At 38.2% G+C, this 16,944-nt stretch overlaps 2 protein-coding genes across 2 annotated transcripts in view; both read left to right on the plus strand.

Moving 5' to 3' along the window:
- The first annotated feature begins 69 nt into the window (after window positions 1–69).
- Window positions 70–8,206, plus strand: tcp11l2 (t-complex 11, testis-specific-like 2). Its single transcript, XM_031758587.2, has 10 exons — window positions 70–388; window positions 2,310–2,490; window positions 3,290–3,422; window positions 4,170–4,290; window positions 4,508–4,731; window positions 4,898–5,034; window positions 5,421–5,608; window positions 5,769–5,950; window positions 6,032–6,204; window positions 6,300–8,206. The coding sequence occupies exons 2-10, from the start codon at window positions 2,322–2,324 to the stop codon at window positions 6,560–6,562; spliced, it is 1,590 nt and encodes a 529-aa protein (XP_031614447.1). The 5' UTR covers window positions 70–388; window positions 2,310–2,321; the 3' UTR covers window positions 6,563–8,206.
- A 962-nt stretch (window positions 8,207–9,168) lies between these two features.
- apaf1 (apoptotic peptidase activating factor 1) overlaps window positions 9,169–16,944 on the plus strand; it is a 50,345-nt gene continuing 42,569 nt past the window's right edge. The window contains exons 1-13 of the mRNA XM_031758574.2: window positions 9,169–9,353; window positions 10,826–11,007; window positions 11,680–11,869; window positions 12,128–12,325; window positions 12,591–12,780; window positions 13,719–13,831; window positions 13,941–14,072; window positions 14,307–14,545; window positions 14,704–14,871; window positions 15,086–15,217; window positions 15,406–15,519; window positions 16,237–16,421; window positions 16,737–16,863. Of these exons, the coding sequence (XP_031614434.1) occupies window positions 10,864–11,007; window positions 11,680–11,869; window positions 12,128–12,325; window positions 12,591–12,780; window positions 13,719–13,831; window positions 13,941–14,072; window positions 14,307–14,545; window positions 14,704–14,871; window positions 15,086–15,217; window positions 15,406–15,519; window positions 16,237–16,421; window positions 16,737–16,863 (1,932 nt within the window). The 5' untranslated portion in view covers window positions 9,169–9,353; window positions 10,826–10,863. The remainder of the gene's footprint in view (window positions 9,354–10,825; window positions 11,008–11,679; window positions 11,870–12,127; window positions 12,326–12,590; window positions 12,781–13,718; window positions 13,832–13,940; window positions 14,073–14,306; window positions 14,546–14,703; window positions 14,872–15,085; window positions 15,218–15,405; window positions 15,520–16,236; window positions 16,422–16,736; window positions 16,864–16,944) is intronic.

Consider the following 16,944-nt stretch of genomic DNA (forward strand, 5'->3'; position numbering starts at 1 on the left):
ATTAATTATATTCTATTTTTTTTTTACAAAAACAGCAATCCTTAGAATCGCCTTTATTTTGGCACACCCGTGTGTAAAATGGTTTCGCCGGCTAGTTCTCATAGCCAGCTGGGCTACTGAAAGACCTTAAACAGAGAGGCAAACGCAAGAGGGGACAACTTTATTTTCCTCTTTTCTCGTTTTTTCTTCTTTTATTTATTATTACAATTATTGAACACTTGAATTCCCTTTGCACAGCTCACTCATTCCAGTTGGTGCTGGTAATGCACCATTGCCAACCACCATAAATATAATCAAAACAGGACCTTTAAAAAGGACGACGGCGACTTTTCTCTTCGGAGCGGGGCTATTTTTGCTACCAGCTTCACTTTCTAGTGACTTGAATGAGGTAAAAATCGCGTTTCTTGAAGACATTTGTGCTTGCGACTTGGTTTATGGTGTCTGCTGCGAAGTTATCCGTCGCTTTGTTGTGAAACAGGAAGAGTACAGTATTTGACGGTTCTGACAATTAGCATACCAGTGACAGCTGGTGTACGAAATTAATGACATTTATGACTCATATTAAGCTGTAAACCAGGGGATTTAGTCAAGTAACAAAGACAATTATATAACACTGACATAGTGCTGAGTTTGACGGATGCATCAGATGTATTTTGTAGTGAGAGCAAAACGCATTATTGTTTCCGCACTTCTTTTTCTCTCGATTCTGTCATGATCAGATACAATATACTATTTGTAATGTACACGGAGTTCTTGTTTTGGTCTGCACCTCGGATCACGTGTACCCACTTCTTACGCGTGTGTGGATATTTTTTTATCCACGTTCATAGCTGTGTTTCCATGTAGGGCTGAGAAACGGGGAACTGCAACCAATAAGGAGAGTTCCCGTGGATCTAGCCCTGCCTTCCTGATTCACTGCTTTGTTTACATTATACTGCAGTCAAATCTGGACCCCAAAAGGCTGTCTTTGTTCCTGCAGAAGTTGATGTAGCAATATGCCTGTAGTGTGTGTGTGTGTGTGTGTGTGTGTGTGTGTGTGTGTGTGTGTGTGTGTGTGTGTGTGTAGAGCGCCTGTACCTCTTATTCGATCACATATTCGCTCAGATATGTTTCCAAAACATCTGGGAAAATTATACGATATGTTCATTTGTCTTAGATTGCATCCTTCTGGTTATAACAGCACAATGCATTTTCCTCTACCTAGCATCTGAACTGCTTATAGAGGCTTTCTCATAAAGAAGCTGCAGATAACAGAGTACACCTAATCTGTAATCAGTTTTCTGGATCACTCTGCTTTCATCCCTCTGGATAATCTCTGAAAATTGGCCTGCTGCATGGCTTTGACCTAGCTGTCAAGTCTAGCATATGATGTAATAAAAGGGCTCCCCACACCCATTTTCCTCGACCCTTGAGCTATCTTTAAACTGCAAGAGCTGCCAGGGAGTGTGCATTCATTTTTGGCAGCAGATAACTGAGCCAGAGGATAGGAACACCCATGGGTCATTCTGCCAGCACTGTATGTCTTAGGTTATATTAGAAAGGCCTGCAGGCTTAATTTAACCTGTTACAGTACTCAAGCAATGTTTAAGTGGGTTACTCTTTTTTTAACAGTGGTAAACAGTCTTTACATTAACTTTAAAAATGTGCACATCTCGTAATCTTTACCTTTCTTTCCTATGTGTATTTGTGGAAAACAAACAACAGCACAGTGAGAAGTGTAACACGATCATCTTGACAGTTGCGGAGCCCTCTGTTGTCCCATGTTGCCCTGGAGACACGACTGACATTGGATAGACAGGCACAGGCATACAGGCTTTTGTGTAAACCTATATGGAAATGGGTTCTGTTTATGTCCAGACTTTGTATTGTGATTTAAACCCTGGTGGCAGTAAACAAACACTGAACCACACTATACACTATTATTATTTCTTTTTATTTTTCAGTGACTTACGTCATGCACCATCATTGACTTTAATAATATGTTGAAAGTGTTTGCAACAAGGCAGCTTTGTCTGTTTAATGGTGCCCTCCAGCTGTTTCACTGAGTATGACTGGTGTTTTTGTTACATTCTGCCTTGGTAACAAAAACTGCAACAGTCTCAGACGAGCTCAGGTAAAATGATGGTAAGATTGTGTAATGGAAATGTTGGTTTTCTAATGAGTATTTTGGGCTAAAGGATAGTTTATGCAGGATTCCCTTGAAAGTATCTCAGTACTTATCGTTTAAATGTCTGGATCTTCTGAACATGTTGAATTAAACTCTGTGGTAGGAAATCCCTTTTAAGTTATTACTGACTTGTTATTTGCAGCTATAATCCAAAATGCCTCTAAATGATGAGCGGCCTAACTCCACATCCAGCGGTGAGGACCAAGGCAGTGATGTGGAGTCATCGTCAGAGCGCTGCGACAGCATGACATTGAACAGCGACCTGGAGTGCTCACGTGATAGCTTCACCAGTGACTCCTCCAGCAAGCATTGCACCCCATCCTGTGAGTCTGTCCCCCTCCCTTTCTCACTGATCTATGCATAAGCTCACTGCATGTAATCCAAGTCTGTGTTTTTTCTTTTTGATGACCCTGTCTGAGTGGTAAGAAAAAATTACATTTACTGTGCTGTTTTGTTTGCAGTTGTTGTTAGGGGTTAATGACTGTATTTAATCTATAAGCATGTAAGAAAGCTACCACCCTCTACACCAGGGGCATCAAAACATAAGGCCTGGGTGCCAGAATAAGCCTGGCAGAGAGTCCAATCCAGATATAACAAATAACAATTAAGAAATAGAAAAGTTTGTTTTTTGTTTGTTTTTTCATAACCGTTGTATAAGAATATCTTTTTTTTTTCTTTTGTATTTTTTTTTTACAATATGTCTACACAAAAAATAACATTCAGTTAACGAACTGAAACTTTCAGTTTTGTAATTGCAGGACAGTCTGGGAAACTTTGTCTGTCATTTTACACATTCATTTCTTACAGTTTAAGTCCAAAAAGTCGTACTGTTCTTTTACTATTCCATCATTCATTCTTCTTCATCATGTGGAAAAACTGAAACATGCTTATTATTATTAGACTTCTTTTTATTATATTAAGAAAAAGAAGTGTGAAATGCCAAGGATTAAATGTGTTGTTACACTTCTGTTCACTGACATAAAGGCAGACTTTCAATTACTGAGCTGTATGTGTGAACGGTGTAAATGGAGTTTGGCATCCGTGCTACATACTGTCATCTTTAATAGTCAGACATGCTTTTTTCCCCCAATTTATAAATCAGCTAATATTTGATTCCCACAGCAAGCCCACCCAAAACCCTAACCCTGGACGAAGTCATGGAGTCTGCAAGAGACCTTTTCAATCTCAGCCTCTCCCATGAGATTGTTATGAACCACAATTTCCACCTGGAACCAAATAGCCTACCTCAGGACAGGTAAAATATGACAAAAACTTGCGCTTACTAATGTCAAGTTTTGCAATATTAATACCACACCAATACTACATTTCAGATTTTTCCATAATGAGGAACATGTTAGGGATCAGGGAGAGCTGTTGCTGCTTTCTGTGCTTTGTACTGCCTTTTTGCAGTGTTTAATAATCATGTTTACCTTTTTAAACATGCTTATAAACTAAAATAAATGTGAGTCTTGTTATACCAACTGTCTGTGTCTGGTGGTAATATGTGAGAATTTAGAGTTAAAAAAGAAAAGGGAGATCCAAAGACTCACTGTTATTTATTCTCAAGCTCCCAGTGGGTGACACAATTTTAGGTTGACAAGTGCATCTTCAAACATCATAGCATCCTGTAACAAACACACACTTCCGGAGAAGAAAGAAAAAGTTGAATTTGATCATTGAAGACATGATTTCATGATTTGCATCTACAGTATATTTGCAGGAACTTGTCTGGGAGTGTTTATGATTGGTGTACAACCAGAAAACACCAAATGTTGCATTACTGTTTAGTTACTTACTAAATAGTAGTGTTACTTAGTTATATCAAAAGAAAGGAAGATCCAAGAAAATCATTTTAGTTCTTTCAGAGAAAAAAAAAGTTAATTTACCAGCCCAATACTCTCAAGATAAATTAATAAAATAGAACCCGAAATCAAAGTGTGCTTTATAAATGGCAGTTTTACTCAGATAAACCCCCTTTTATTTATTTATTTTTTTCTTTTAGTTTATTAAAGGCAGTGAGAGATAATCTTCACAAGGCCTTCTGGGATATCCTGGAGGCTGAGCTGAATGACGACCCTCCTGAGTATGGACAAGCCATCAGATTAGTGGAGGAGATCAGAGAGGTCACCACATGCATTCAAATATTTTTCTGTCACTAGTGAATATATTAATATACTAAACATATATATATATATATATATATATATATATATATTTTTAATCTTCTAATTTGTTTCCTTTAACCATCTGTGACTATTGTAGTTAATAAAAATTAATATTACTTAAGTATTGAGTTCTAATATTCTAAACCAACCTTTTTTCCCCCCTCTTGATGAACAGATCTTACTGTCATTCCTTAATCCGGGTGCCAATCGGATGCGGACCCAGATCATGGAGGTGCTGGACATGGACCTGATTCATCAGCAGGCTGACAACGATGCTCTAGACATCCAGGGACTTTCCTCATACATTATCACAACCATGGGCAAGATGTGTGCACCCGTGAGAGATGACGAAATCAAGAAGCTACGAGAGGGCACATATAACATAGTGACGCTTTTTAAGTAAGCGGACACTTGTGCTTTAAAGCATTTCGAAATATTTCAGTGCTTGCATCCAATATACATTAACAGTGACTGTATTTACTGTCTGACCTGTTCTGTTTAATAATAATATTTTTAATAATAAATGCAAATTATTCATAGCATCTTGGTTATTTCTACACATTAGGGAAATATTCCGTGTGCTGAGCTTGATGAGAGCGGACATGGTCAACTGTACAATTGAAAACCTGAGACCTGTGCTGCAGAGGCAAAGTGTCGAATATGAGAGGGCAAAGTTTCAGAGCATCCTGGACAAAACACCCAGTGAGTGAATAACACTACATTCTTCTTTATATATAACCTTTAGCATCCTTTTATATACACAAAAATACAGAAAATATGCCACAGTTTTATTGAGGTGTTTGTTAAAGAGTCTACATTTGAGAATATTTTTTTATATTTTGTGTGTGACTTTCAGACTGAAATGAAGCAAAACCTGTCATATTGACCTACCAGTACATCTATTTATAACAAAACAAAACAAAACAGGGTGGTGAAAGTCTAACCGCTCAACTCAAAGCTTTGAAAAGAGAGTCCAAAGTCCAGTGGATGATGTCACAGTGGCTATGCCATTTTTTTTTTTTTACAGTCTGTGTCAAAGTGAAAAACTAAAACCCTGCTAGACTTATGCTAATATGAAACTTTCTCAGGTGCTTTAGACCGCACTACCTCCTGGATCAGGTCTGCACTGGAGGAGCTGCAGTCATCCATCGTCCCTACAGAACAGACTAATGGTCCTGGAAAAGGACAACCAGTGGTGCCTGGGCCATTTCAAGTTCTCAACGCTGCCTTCATTCGCATCCTCACATGGGACTACTCCAAGAGCCCACCGCCTGAGGTAGTGTGTTGTAAATGTAGTTAAGAGAAGGATCTTATGTTTATGTCAGCTTCTGTCCTCATTATTTTTTTTAAAAAAAATATTTACATAGCTGAAAGATTAGAGCTTTTACAGACAATTTGTGCTTTGGAGATTTTATTGATGCAATCCTCTCCATTAGACGTGGATGACAGATGAGATCCGTCTCCAAGAGATTCAGTGGCAGCTTCAGCAATGTCAGGCTGTGAATGAGGTGCTGCTGATTGTCTACAGCACAATTGGGGGGCCTATCCAGGATTTACCATCACTGTCTGACCGCCTGAAGAGGATGATCAGTGTGCTGCTGGATGGGATGCACAGATCGTCAGTACCTTTTGTGTCAAACTATTTTCAGACATATCTGTCTCAAACTTCATCTTAAACTGATTTTTCTTATACCTATAGGGACTTTAACCTAGAAGAGTCACTAGAGGGCATCAGTGCTCAGATCTGCTGTGAGCTTAACAAGTCTTTAACAGAGAGGAGCTACCCTGCACTGACCCCAGCGCTGCAGGGCACCCTCACAGGCCAGATTTTCAACATTACCCAAAAGGACAATCCCATCCGCACCCTAGTTGGTAAGAGAGAATAAGCTGAAAGACTCACTTCTTAAAAAATTTTTAGTTGAGAAATTGATGTAGTTGACTAAATGCTTGCTCTGGTTTTTCTGCAGAGGACCGTGTGCAGCAGTACTTCATGACACTCATTTCTGACCCAAAACCTCAGTCCAAAATTGAACAAGTACCAACTGGTCTGACTGCTATCAAGCCTGAACTAGCAATAATTGGGGCAAAGTTCATCTCCCTGGTCAACTACAACAAGACAGTCTATGGCCCTTTCTATGCTGACATCCTGAGGAAGCTGATGTTCAGCAACAGCCAACCAGCTGCAAACCCTCCTCAGAACACAGCTCAAGACTCTGTCACCCACAATTAAAATGAAAATATCATGCAGTCGAAGTAGACTGTTTTCTACTAGACATAGGTAAAGCAAAGGAGGTAGGGAGTATCTGTGTCGACTAAAATGTATTTGAGCAGTATCAAGCTGGTTGTTAATACACAAAGAAAACAAGAAAAAGCCGAAGCTATAGGAGGAGGAAGAGAAAGATTTTCAGTAGTGGTATGTCAATGCATGAAGTGAAAGAAAAAAGAGAAGAAAGTGAGTCATTGTGTCATGCAGGTTATGCAGCTGTGGTTTTGTCATTACATTTGGCAACAAAAGCACAGCAGTGTAGTTATCACATGGTCAGCTTTAAATGTGACTCCTTACTTTGCGATAAATGCTCAAACATATTTTTCAGCAATATTTGGACAGTAACACAGTTGTTATAATTTTACCTCAGTACCCAATCAGTTTAATTTTATTTTCATTATTTGATTTAAAAAAAATTGCTGAAAAATAAAATATAGTGTTACTATATTACATAGCCATATACTTAAGAATTAAGCCAGCTGCTTATGTCCTTGGTCACTTCATTAATAAACACTAGTGACCCAGTGCCATTGGACTGCCTCCACCATGTTTTACAGGTATAATACACTTTGGAAAATGAGTTGTTCCAAACATTGTCCACAGGTTGACTTCAGCTGTCCGAACAATGCTTATTATATGTATTACCGAGCTAAATTCCTAAACCCTTTCTCCAGTTTAGACGTAAATGCCCCGTAAATCCTCACTTGAACCCCGGTAAACAGCAAAAATAACAAATACCTTGTCAGTGCTTCCCTGTGAACATTTAGGACTTCAAGCCAGAAAACCAGTATTAGCTACATAATCCATTTCTGTACCTAATGTTGACACCCCCATTTCATCGTGTCTGTAGTCAAACTCCTTGAATTTTGGAGGCAGTATATAAGAACAGAAGGGCATTTTAATATGTATAATGCATACAGCAAGCTTTATAAAACACAGATGGAGAGGTTTATATAGAAAAGTAGCAGAGTAGCATTTCAGATTCTTTACATATGATGTTATCACCGTTAAGTACTAAGGTAACAGTATAACTGTTAACTACAGTAAAACTGACAATAAGAAGTGCCACACTTGAAGATAATGCAAAACATGAGCCCTTTTCTTTGGATTTAATAGTTTAGTTGTTGTCTCTTACCTTTTTATCAGCCAGAAAACGAAACTGTTTGTATCATTTTTAATCCACGCTTAGCTTTGACCTCTGAAAGAAAGTAATGCCAGTTGTCTGCATGAGTTTCTTTGTGTTGGGATTTGTTCATTTTAGTTGTTGCTTAAATAATTTGTTGGGGTATTTGTTGCTTGTTGTATGTTCTGTACTTTTATTTGTTAGCTGTCAGTGGAATATTACTTATGTTGATTGATTATATTGTTGTTTGCTTGTTACATTTTGACGTACTGTTTTGTTTACAGTACATTTGCGCTGGATGTAAGAACACAATTGTGAGATGAAAGGTGCTGAACACAGAAATGAATTTTGTCTCGAAAAGTTTCCAGCGGACATTTGTATGCACAAAGAAAAACATATGTAGTTTTACATCAGTTTACATAAGAACATGGAGAGTTTTTGTTTCCCTCTGTACCACTGTTAATATAATAAAACAACAAAATTGAGCATGTGGTGTTAATTTAAAGATTAAACATTATATAGATATATTTTTTCAAAAGGGTATTAATAGAGGAAGCCTAATAGTTTAGACTAGGAATAGGAAGAAAACAGGGTTTAAACCTTTATCTTTAATTTTGTGTTGCTTTTTTCATTAGTTGCAAGTTGAAAACACAAAGCTATAACGTATTATTGCTAATTATTGCTATCATTTGGCTATCTGGGAAATGCAAGAGACTAACACAGAACTGTTAAGAAAAAAAAGCTACTTAAGTAAGGATGAAAATTATGATCACCAACCTGCATCCTTAATTAATTTATTACAGACAATAATTTGTATAGATAATTTTAGCTTGCATATACTTCATTTTGAGTCTCATTGCACGCAGGTCTGACAATAAGCCTATATGTCCACAGCATTATATAGGTAATCTATTCACAGCTGCTTATAATTGTATTATCAGGGCGTCAATGTGTACTGGAGTAAACAAATGCTCTCATCACTTGCTGTCACCAGGCAGCAATGTTGCCTTCAAGTGCAGCCTGGACGTTGATGAAAATCGAGTTGTCAAAGGATTTTTAATTCATAAATCTAATTTCGATCATGTGCAAAGGGTTTGAACTGTATCATGAATTTTGTGGTTAATACCACACACTAAAATGATTTTGATTAAACAAATTACAAGACAGAGAAAGTACAATAAATGATGGTCTATTCTCTACTTATGTCTTATAGTAACGCATAATAACTCTTATGTTACGCAAATTTACAATGAAAACACCGCCGTTGGAATACGTATTTTTATGACCTTATCGTTGGAAAATATTTGTAAAGCCTAACCGTTTTAACTGAGCGAACGCAAATATTTACAACACACGAGAAGTATTTAAACGCCGCATCAGTTTGCCCAGCTACACATTCTTCCAACGCGTGAGCTCACCGGTCACGTGGGCTAGAGCTTCCCAAGCAATTGGCTGCTTCACGCCGGGGCAGTTGTTTTTGTTGTGAATCAGGAAGCTCTTCTTTCAAAATTGGGTGTGTAGTAACACCGAGAATTAAAACCTCTTTTTAGTGACTGGGTTAAATCGTGACTTGATATCGAAGCCGCATACAACTAAACAACCACCTTCTTCGCTGAAGACTAGACGATATTCGTAAGTATCAGCTAGTGGCTTCCTGACTTTCTTTGTTTCATTTTCTTAAAGCAGTCGAAGTAGGTTGAACTTCCCAACAAGTGCTGGATTGGGCTAGGTTTGTGAATATAACGCTAGAAAAGATGTCGACTAAGAATGAGAAAAGTCAAGTTTAGTCTTCATTAGCACTAGTGAAAGTTCATTTTGAGCTGTCAAAATTAAGTACTCCTACTATTTTTAATAACAGATGGTAACCTATACCCCAGTGAATGCGTTATCAGCTCTTGTATTTTCACTTTTGCTCTCTTCCTGTTTCGTTTCTTCTTTTTGTGGTATTGGAACACAGGTATCTGGACATTAAAGACTGTTTTCACACACTTTTGTGGCTTTGAGGGTATTTTTAAGGTTTTAGACTACATTCTGCAGTTAAAGCCAGCTAACAATTTTTATTTTAAACAGCAGGAAACCTTTAAAGCTTGACGAATACATAACCTGTCAAGACTGATCAGTTCACACATATACACAATCACAAATACATCTGTATATAGCAGGGGGATGATGACGTATTGAGGACATATGTCAGGCGAGATTTAGGAAAAACAGTACATGTATTACAATAGAAACCAGTTGACTCACAGGCTTGTAAACATCCAGAGTCTCATTAAACATGCCCATCAGTGCCTCTACAACCATGCTGTGATTTTTATTTTATTTTTTTTTAATTTATTTATTTTTTCCAAACTAACAAATACTAAAACTAACAATATTTACTCTATTTTCTACTTTAATTCTCCTTATTCAAAAATTGTTCTATTAGTTTACCTTATTTTTTTGCAGAAGTCTAGTTTTTATTTTTATTTAGTTAACTAAGCTGTTTTTTTCTACATCTATTTTTTATTTTTATATTTTTTAGTTTAATTTTAGTTAACGACAATAACCTCGATATACAGGTATATGTTGAGCATTTTGCCATATATATTTTTTTATTTTTTTGCAGAGTAATACAGAAAAAGGTGCTTGTGGAAATTTCAAACTTATCAGTGCAATACTCTTTGCACTGCAGCTGTCTTAAAACTATGTTGCATTACTGGGGGAGGGGAGGGGGGGATAATATTGGATAGTTTGAGTAAAGAGAAGATGGCAGAAAGAGTAAGAGGAAGACATGCCAGCTGCTGCATTTGGCCTTGTAGCATGTGGTTGCCTGCTCAACCACTGAGCTAATCTAGTGCCCCCGTAGGTGCTGTTTAACCTAAAATTCACTCAGTCACATTCACATGAAAGAGTTGCGGAAACTCTGGGGTTAGTATCTTGCTCAAAGATATTTTGACATGCAGGTTGGAAGAGTTGGAGATCTAACCACCGACCTTCTGATAAGTAGACTACCCACACTACCTCCTGAAGATGGAACAATAAGAAATACATGACATGACAAAAAGGATGGACAGATGCACAATTTATTAAACTCCCATGCATTTTTTTCCAATAACGTGCAGTGCACCGAGTTCCTGTATGGTTGGTGTGTAGCGCAGAAATGGCACTGGAGGAAGGGGCACGGAGCTGTCTGCTGCGCTTCCGCCTAAAACTGGAGGAGGACATTAAGCCCACCTACCTGATGGATCACATGATCAGTGATGGTGTGATGACTGTGGATGAGGAGGAGAGGATCAGGACTCAGGTGAGCTTCTGGTGGTTTCTACATTTTCTAGAATTAATACTGTGGTCAATGAAAATATTACTAGACATTACTGAAGCTCTGTCCTCCTTTCCTCCTCTCAGACTTTATTGTCCATGTATTGAGTCACCCTCCTACCTTTATTTACCGATTCAGGTCTTTGTTTTCACACTTGTGTTTACTTTGCCATTTCCTGTGGACACAAGACATGACGATAACTGTAGATAACTCATTTTCCCCTTAAGGTTGTTTACTAATACATTACCTTGGATTTCCCCATAGAGAAGCAATACTGTGTCATTAAAATGATGTTCTGTTAAGTAACTGAGGCATACATGAACAGAATGCTTTTTGGCTGCTGTAGAAATCAAACTAACAGCAAAACCAATAAGTGTGTACAATTTTAATGTAACTTTACTTTCTCTTTTTAAATGATTAATAATACACCTGTTTCCCAACCTTTGCCAACATTTTGCCAACATGGGATTTTCCCACTAGATGATGCAACTGGTTGATTTCTAGAATACAGCTGGCTTAAACCATGCACAAATTTTGTAACATGAGGAATCCTTTTTGTGGAATGTATCTCAGACTCCTAAGATTTATTCAAAACATCGTCTGGTATGGTTTCTACCAGATCATAACATTTCACATCTCTGATGTTTCTGTCTTCAGCCTACCAGGAAGGATCAGGCTGGAGCACTGATAGAGCTCTTGTTGAGAAAGGACAACCTTACCTACATTTCTTTCTACAATGCACTGGTCAAAGAGGCATATGACGATTTGGCCAGTTTGCTCCATAGGGACCTGCCGCACATCTCATTGAATCCACATAAGGGCTCTTCTGACGGCTCTGCAACTGATGGTAAGAAGTGGGAAGCTGTGGGTGAGGATAGCAGAGGTTCAATAGGTTGTGCTGTTAGCGTGTGGGAGTTCATGAGTGTTGGTAGGGAAAAAAAAGGATGTGCAGAGTCTGCTTATTGTGTGGGAGTTGATCTTGATCCTGACTGAGCATCTTCTTAGTATTAAACTTAGTGTTGTTTTTTGTATGTTAACTCTTCAAACACTCACAGTTGAAATGCCTGCACCACCTTTGTCAATCCTGTTTTGCTTTGTTTAACAGTTCAGTCAAGGCTTAGTGAAGGCGGCATCCCACAGAGGCCCGTAGTGTTTGTCAACAGACCAGAGCTAGTGAACCGGGCCAGGGAGAAGCTTTACCGGCTCCAGAAGGACCCCGGCTGGATCACTGTCTTTGGCATGGCTGGCTCGGGGAAGTCTGTCCTAGCTGCTGAAGCTGTTAGAGATCATGGAATCATTGAAGGTGAATATTTGACTGATATAAAGCACTAACTATCAACATGGATTAGTTTGAGGCAATGAATGAAACTGAGAAAGAAAAAGCTTAAATTAAAAAAGTTTTCGTAATCGTTGATGTACTTTTCTGGGTCTCTGACTATCATAGATCACTAATGGACTCAGCTAAGATGATGTTGCCGCTAATGATCCACGGACTGACAGATAGCAGTTACTTCTCTGTAGTTTGACAACTCTTGCTCCTTTAACTCTTTCTTCCCTCTTATCTCCAGATTGCTTTCCTGGAGGTGTCCACTGGCTGTCCATCGGCCAGGTGGACAAGCCAGACCTGCTGGTTAAAGTTCAGTCATTGTGTTTTCGTCTGGAGCAGAGCCTTGATTCCCAGCTCCTCCACCGTCCCCCAAACTCTCTGGATGAAGCCAAGGAGCGTCTACGCTTCCTCATGCTGCGTAGATATCCAAGGTCAATATTTAGTAATTATATGTGATCTGCCATTTTTTTATTTATAATATTGAGTTTAACATGAAATACTTTAAATTTAATCAATCAATATGACAGAAGTAACATGTATATAGAATAAGTTGGTATATCATTTACATTCGCCATGCCATTCTAATATCCACATGAACAAGTAAAATAATAAAGGATGTAAAAAATAATTAAAACAGAAAGCTACAGTATACATGTAATGTTTAACTATTTTTAAAGTTACTGAACCAGATGAATTGTGTCGGTCAACAACGCCAACATTATTATTTAAGTCAAGTCAGATGTAGTTTATTGGTGAATTAGGTTTTATGTATATACCACATTTAAACACGCAGGAAATATAAACTGAGACATTTGAACTGCAATAATACATTTAACTTAAATTTAAATTGTTTTTAAAGAAAGTTTTAAAAAGTTAAAGACAACAACTTTAAAAATTCGACAGACATTTTAGGTATAGATGAATTGTTTCCAGGGGGGAAAAATAAAATACACTTACACTTTCTAGTTTCAGTGTGAAACCTTGCTGATTTAGGTTTGCAAGAAGTTGAAAATTTTCCTTGTTACTCCGGCCAGAACCTTAAAAAAACAATACAATAAATACAATGTCACTGAACAAAGTACTTTGGAAAGTTAAAACTTGGTTACATAGAAAATATAAAAAAAACATGTGTTCAGTAATTCTAAATCTAGCCATGGAAAAATAGAAGCTTAAAGGTAAAATGAATGCAGTTGGTTTCATGTGCTGAATGTTGTCTAGCTGCTTAGCTGCAACAGATTGTTCATCTAAAAGTGAGTAAGTGATGCAGCTACAGTCATTTGGATGGTATCCACGTCAGCAGATGCAAACGGTCAGCTGATTTAAAAAGCAGCAGCTGTAACAAATTCCTTCTTTCTTTTGTGTTTTTTAGATCTCTGCTGATTTTGGATGACATCTGGGATAGTACAGTGTTGAAGGTGTTTGACATCCACTGTCGTGTTCTTCTCACCACCAGAAATAGAAGCCTCACTGATTCTGTTAGTGGTATGTGCTTTGTTGTTTTTCTCTGGCCACCATATAGACTTGAGTGGGTGAAACTTCTGCGATTGCTTTTCTTTATACTGAAAAAGACTCTGTATTGACTGTATTGTAGGTGCTAAGCATGAGGTGGAAGTGGAAAGCGGTTTGGATGAAAACAAGGCCTTGGAGATCCTTGCTCTGTACACTAGAATAAAACTGCAAGCACTACCTGAGGAGGCTCGCAGCATTGTCAAAGAGTGTAAAGGTATGTATCCTGACACTAACTAATAAAGAAATCTAAAAGAAGGCTACTAGATGTAATCATGGCTTTACTAGTATGGGTGATGTTATTTTTATAAGAAAACACGGCTAATTTTGATTTAGCTGTTGCTTTCTGGGAAAACAAATCAAGCTTTGTGATGATTTAGGTCTCATATCATTTTTAGGGTCATGTGCTTTTAAAAAAACACATTTTCTGTTTCCTTGCCCCTCATGTCAGGCTCCCCTTTGGTGGTGTCTCTGATCGGAGCGCTGCTCAGAGAAAAACCAAACCGCTGGCGTTACTATCTCCACCAGCTGCAGATGAAGCAGTTCAAGCGTATAAGGAAGTCATCATCTTATGACTATGATGCCCTGGATCAGGCCATGGCTGCTAGCATCGAGGTACTTCCTGATGAGCACCGAGACCTCTACAAGGATCTTACTGTTCTACAGAAGGATGTCAAAATCCCTGCTAAGGTTTGTCTGCACAAAAGGAGATTGTTTATGATCCCTGCCATGTATTTTCTGACACAGTGACATGACATTTTAAATTGTAATGGTTTTTGCACATTAATGGCATATTATTCTTCCACAAGGTTAAGAACGGTTAATTGGGTTGTTCTTTCCTCTCCCAGGTGCTGTCTGTTCTTTGGGATCTGGAACCTGAGGAGGTGGAGGACATCCTGGAGGAATTTGTTAACAAGTCTCTGCTTTTCGTGGACAATAACAGTAAACCCTACCTGTACTACCTTCACGACCTCCAGATAGACTTCCTGTTGGAGCAGAACCGAACGCAGCTTGAGGTCAGTCTACAGGCATCCTTCAACTGAAGTGGGCAGTGATTGTCAATTAAACTACAAGTTTTAAGAGGCCAGGCTAACTAATTAGCTACAGTAGGTTTAAATTAGCTCTAGCATAAAATCAAAGCTTTAAATCAAATGTCATTATCAGATGCATATTCTTTAACCCAGCAAATATGGTTGTTTGCTGTTGTGTGTGTGCTTATTTGGGTAACAGAGCCTTCACACTAAGGTGGTGCGTCAGTACCAGCAGCATTACAGAGATGGTCCCCCCACTTCAGGAGACAAGGAATCTCTTTACTGGATCCAATATTTGACCTACCATATGGCCAAAGCCAACCTTACCCAGGTAGAAGTGATAACTGTTTTATTTTTCTTTTAAGTGTGTTTGAACCTAGTAATTCATTACAGTGCTGAACAATGAAATGACTTTCTCATTTTCTGTTCTACAGTATGGGAAACCATTTTTATTATATATATATATAATATATATACGAGTCTTTTTCTCTTTTGGTTTCTGATCATCTCTCTGTCTAGGAGCTCTACTCCCTCATGTTCTCTCTCAACTGGGTGATCACCAAGGCCAAGATAATGGGTCCAGCTCATCTCATCAATGACTATGTGGAGTATGGATTCATTCTGGACCAAGAGGTCAGGACACAAAAAAATGGCCACTGTGTCTATTGCCCTTTTCACATATGGGATACACGTATGCGTTCAGTTATGGGTCACTTTTACCTTAATATTCATCACTACCACACAAACCTTTGGTTTCTATGTATAAGTGGTTTTTCATGGCATAAGATTAGTTGAGTAGCATGACGCAGAGCCTGAAGATAATTGTTTGTTTTTTAAATTTTCAGTCATATTTTCAGTGAGCAACTCACAAAGATGCATGAGAGATATGTGCAGACTGCAGGAATTATAAACTTGTGCATACCTATCTGTTGCATCAAATTAGTGAAAATGACAGTGTCCTTGATGCTTAAATTTCTGATCTCCATGTACAAAAAAGAATAATTCAACAAAGAATGAGAGTGCAGCTCATTCTACCTCATCTCGAGGAAAAATACAGGTTTAGACTCCGCCTGTCTTTCATGTACTTTGTGAATTAAATAAAAAGGTTGACCTTTAATTTTCCTACCTCCATTTTTTTAAATGATCACATTTTCACTTTCTAATTTTCATCTTTGCAAGAGAACATGCCATGGTGCATAACAGCAATTACTTACCAATCAAACTTTTGCGATTTAAGTCCTTAGTGAAGAATAGTAATGATAACAAGGGACAGGCTTTGGGTAGTTTCCCTTTAATGTGACCTGGTGTTTGCAGTGGACTCAAGTATGCTTGTGTTTTCTTTGCTTCCAGAACAGTGAAGTGCGCAGTCAGTTCCAGGAGTTTCTGTCTCTGAACGGCCACCAGCTTGAGCAGCGTCCTTTCCCTGATGTTGTGCAGCTTGCTCTGTCTCAGCCGCCCAACTCTGAGGTCTACAAACAAGCTCGAGTGCAGGCACAAAACCGGACCAAAGCTGGGAAACTCTACTTTGACTTGGTGTAAGAAAGCAAGCATTTAATATGGTGTTCTCTTTATAATGGAGATATTTCAAGTTGCTTTTTACATCTCATTATTAGTCCGTATGTTATTGAATTATATGATAACTCATTTTCGTTGTTAAATCTGTACACCCTTCTTTACCATGTAAGATTTTAGATGACATTTGCTGTTACAATGCAATTAAAATGAATATTCAAGATAGAATATATCTGAAATTGAGTAATATTTTTATTATTTCCATTTTAAAATGGTGTGTACAAGCTTTGAACTCCTGCTTTTATTGTTTTGTGTGTGTTTTGTGTTCTTGAATACAGGAATAAGAGCGGTGTAGACAATCTGTCTCGTTTGGTGATTCACCCCCACCAGGGCTCCATTTACTCTGCCTGCTTCTCGCAGGATGGAACCAAAATTGCTTCTTGTGGAGCTAGCAAGACACTCAAGGTACCATTTCACCGACAAAGCCTGAAAAGCAACAGCAGAATAAACCAAAATGCAATCATTAACTAGAATTGTTCAGCTCTC

This window comes from Oreochromis aureus, linkage group 17, assembly GCF_013358895.1.
Source record: "Oreochromis aureus strain Israel breed Guangdong linkage group 17, ZZ_aureus, whole genome shotgun sequence".
NCBI classification, from domain to species: domain Eukaryota; kingdom Metazoa; phylum Chordata; class Actinopteri; order Cichliformes; family Cichlidae; genus Oreochromis; species Oreochromis aureus.

What these genes read in the sequence shown, in the direction of transcription:
- tcp11l2 (XM_031758587.2), top strand. Translation starts at nt 2,322, where the DNA reads ATGCCTCTAAATGATGAGCGGCCTAACTCCACATCCAGCGGTGAGGAC. An exon ending in AATAGCCTACCTCAGGACAG is followed by an intron (nt 3,423 to 4,169) that starts GTAAAATATGAC and finishes TTTTTCTTTTAG; the next exon opens with TTTATTAAAGGCAGTGAGAG. An exon ending in AACATAGTGACGCTTTTTAA is followed by an intron (nt 4,732 to 4,897) that starts GTAAGCGGACAC and finishes TCTACACATTAG; the next exon opens with GGAAATATTCCGTGTGCTGA.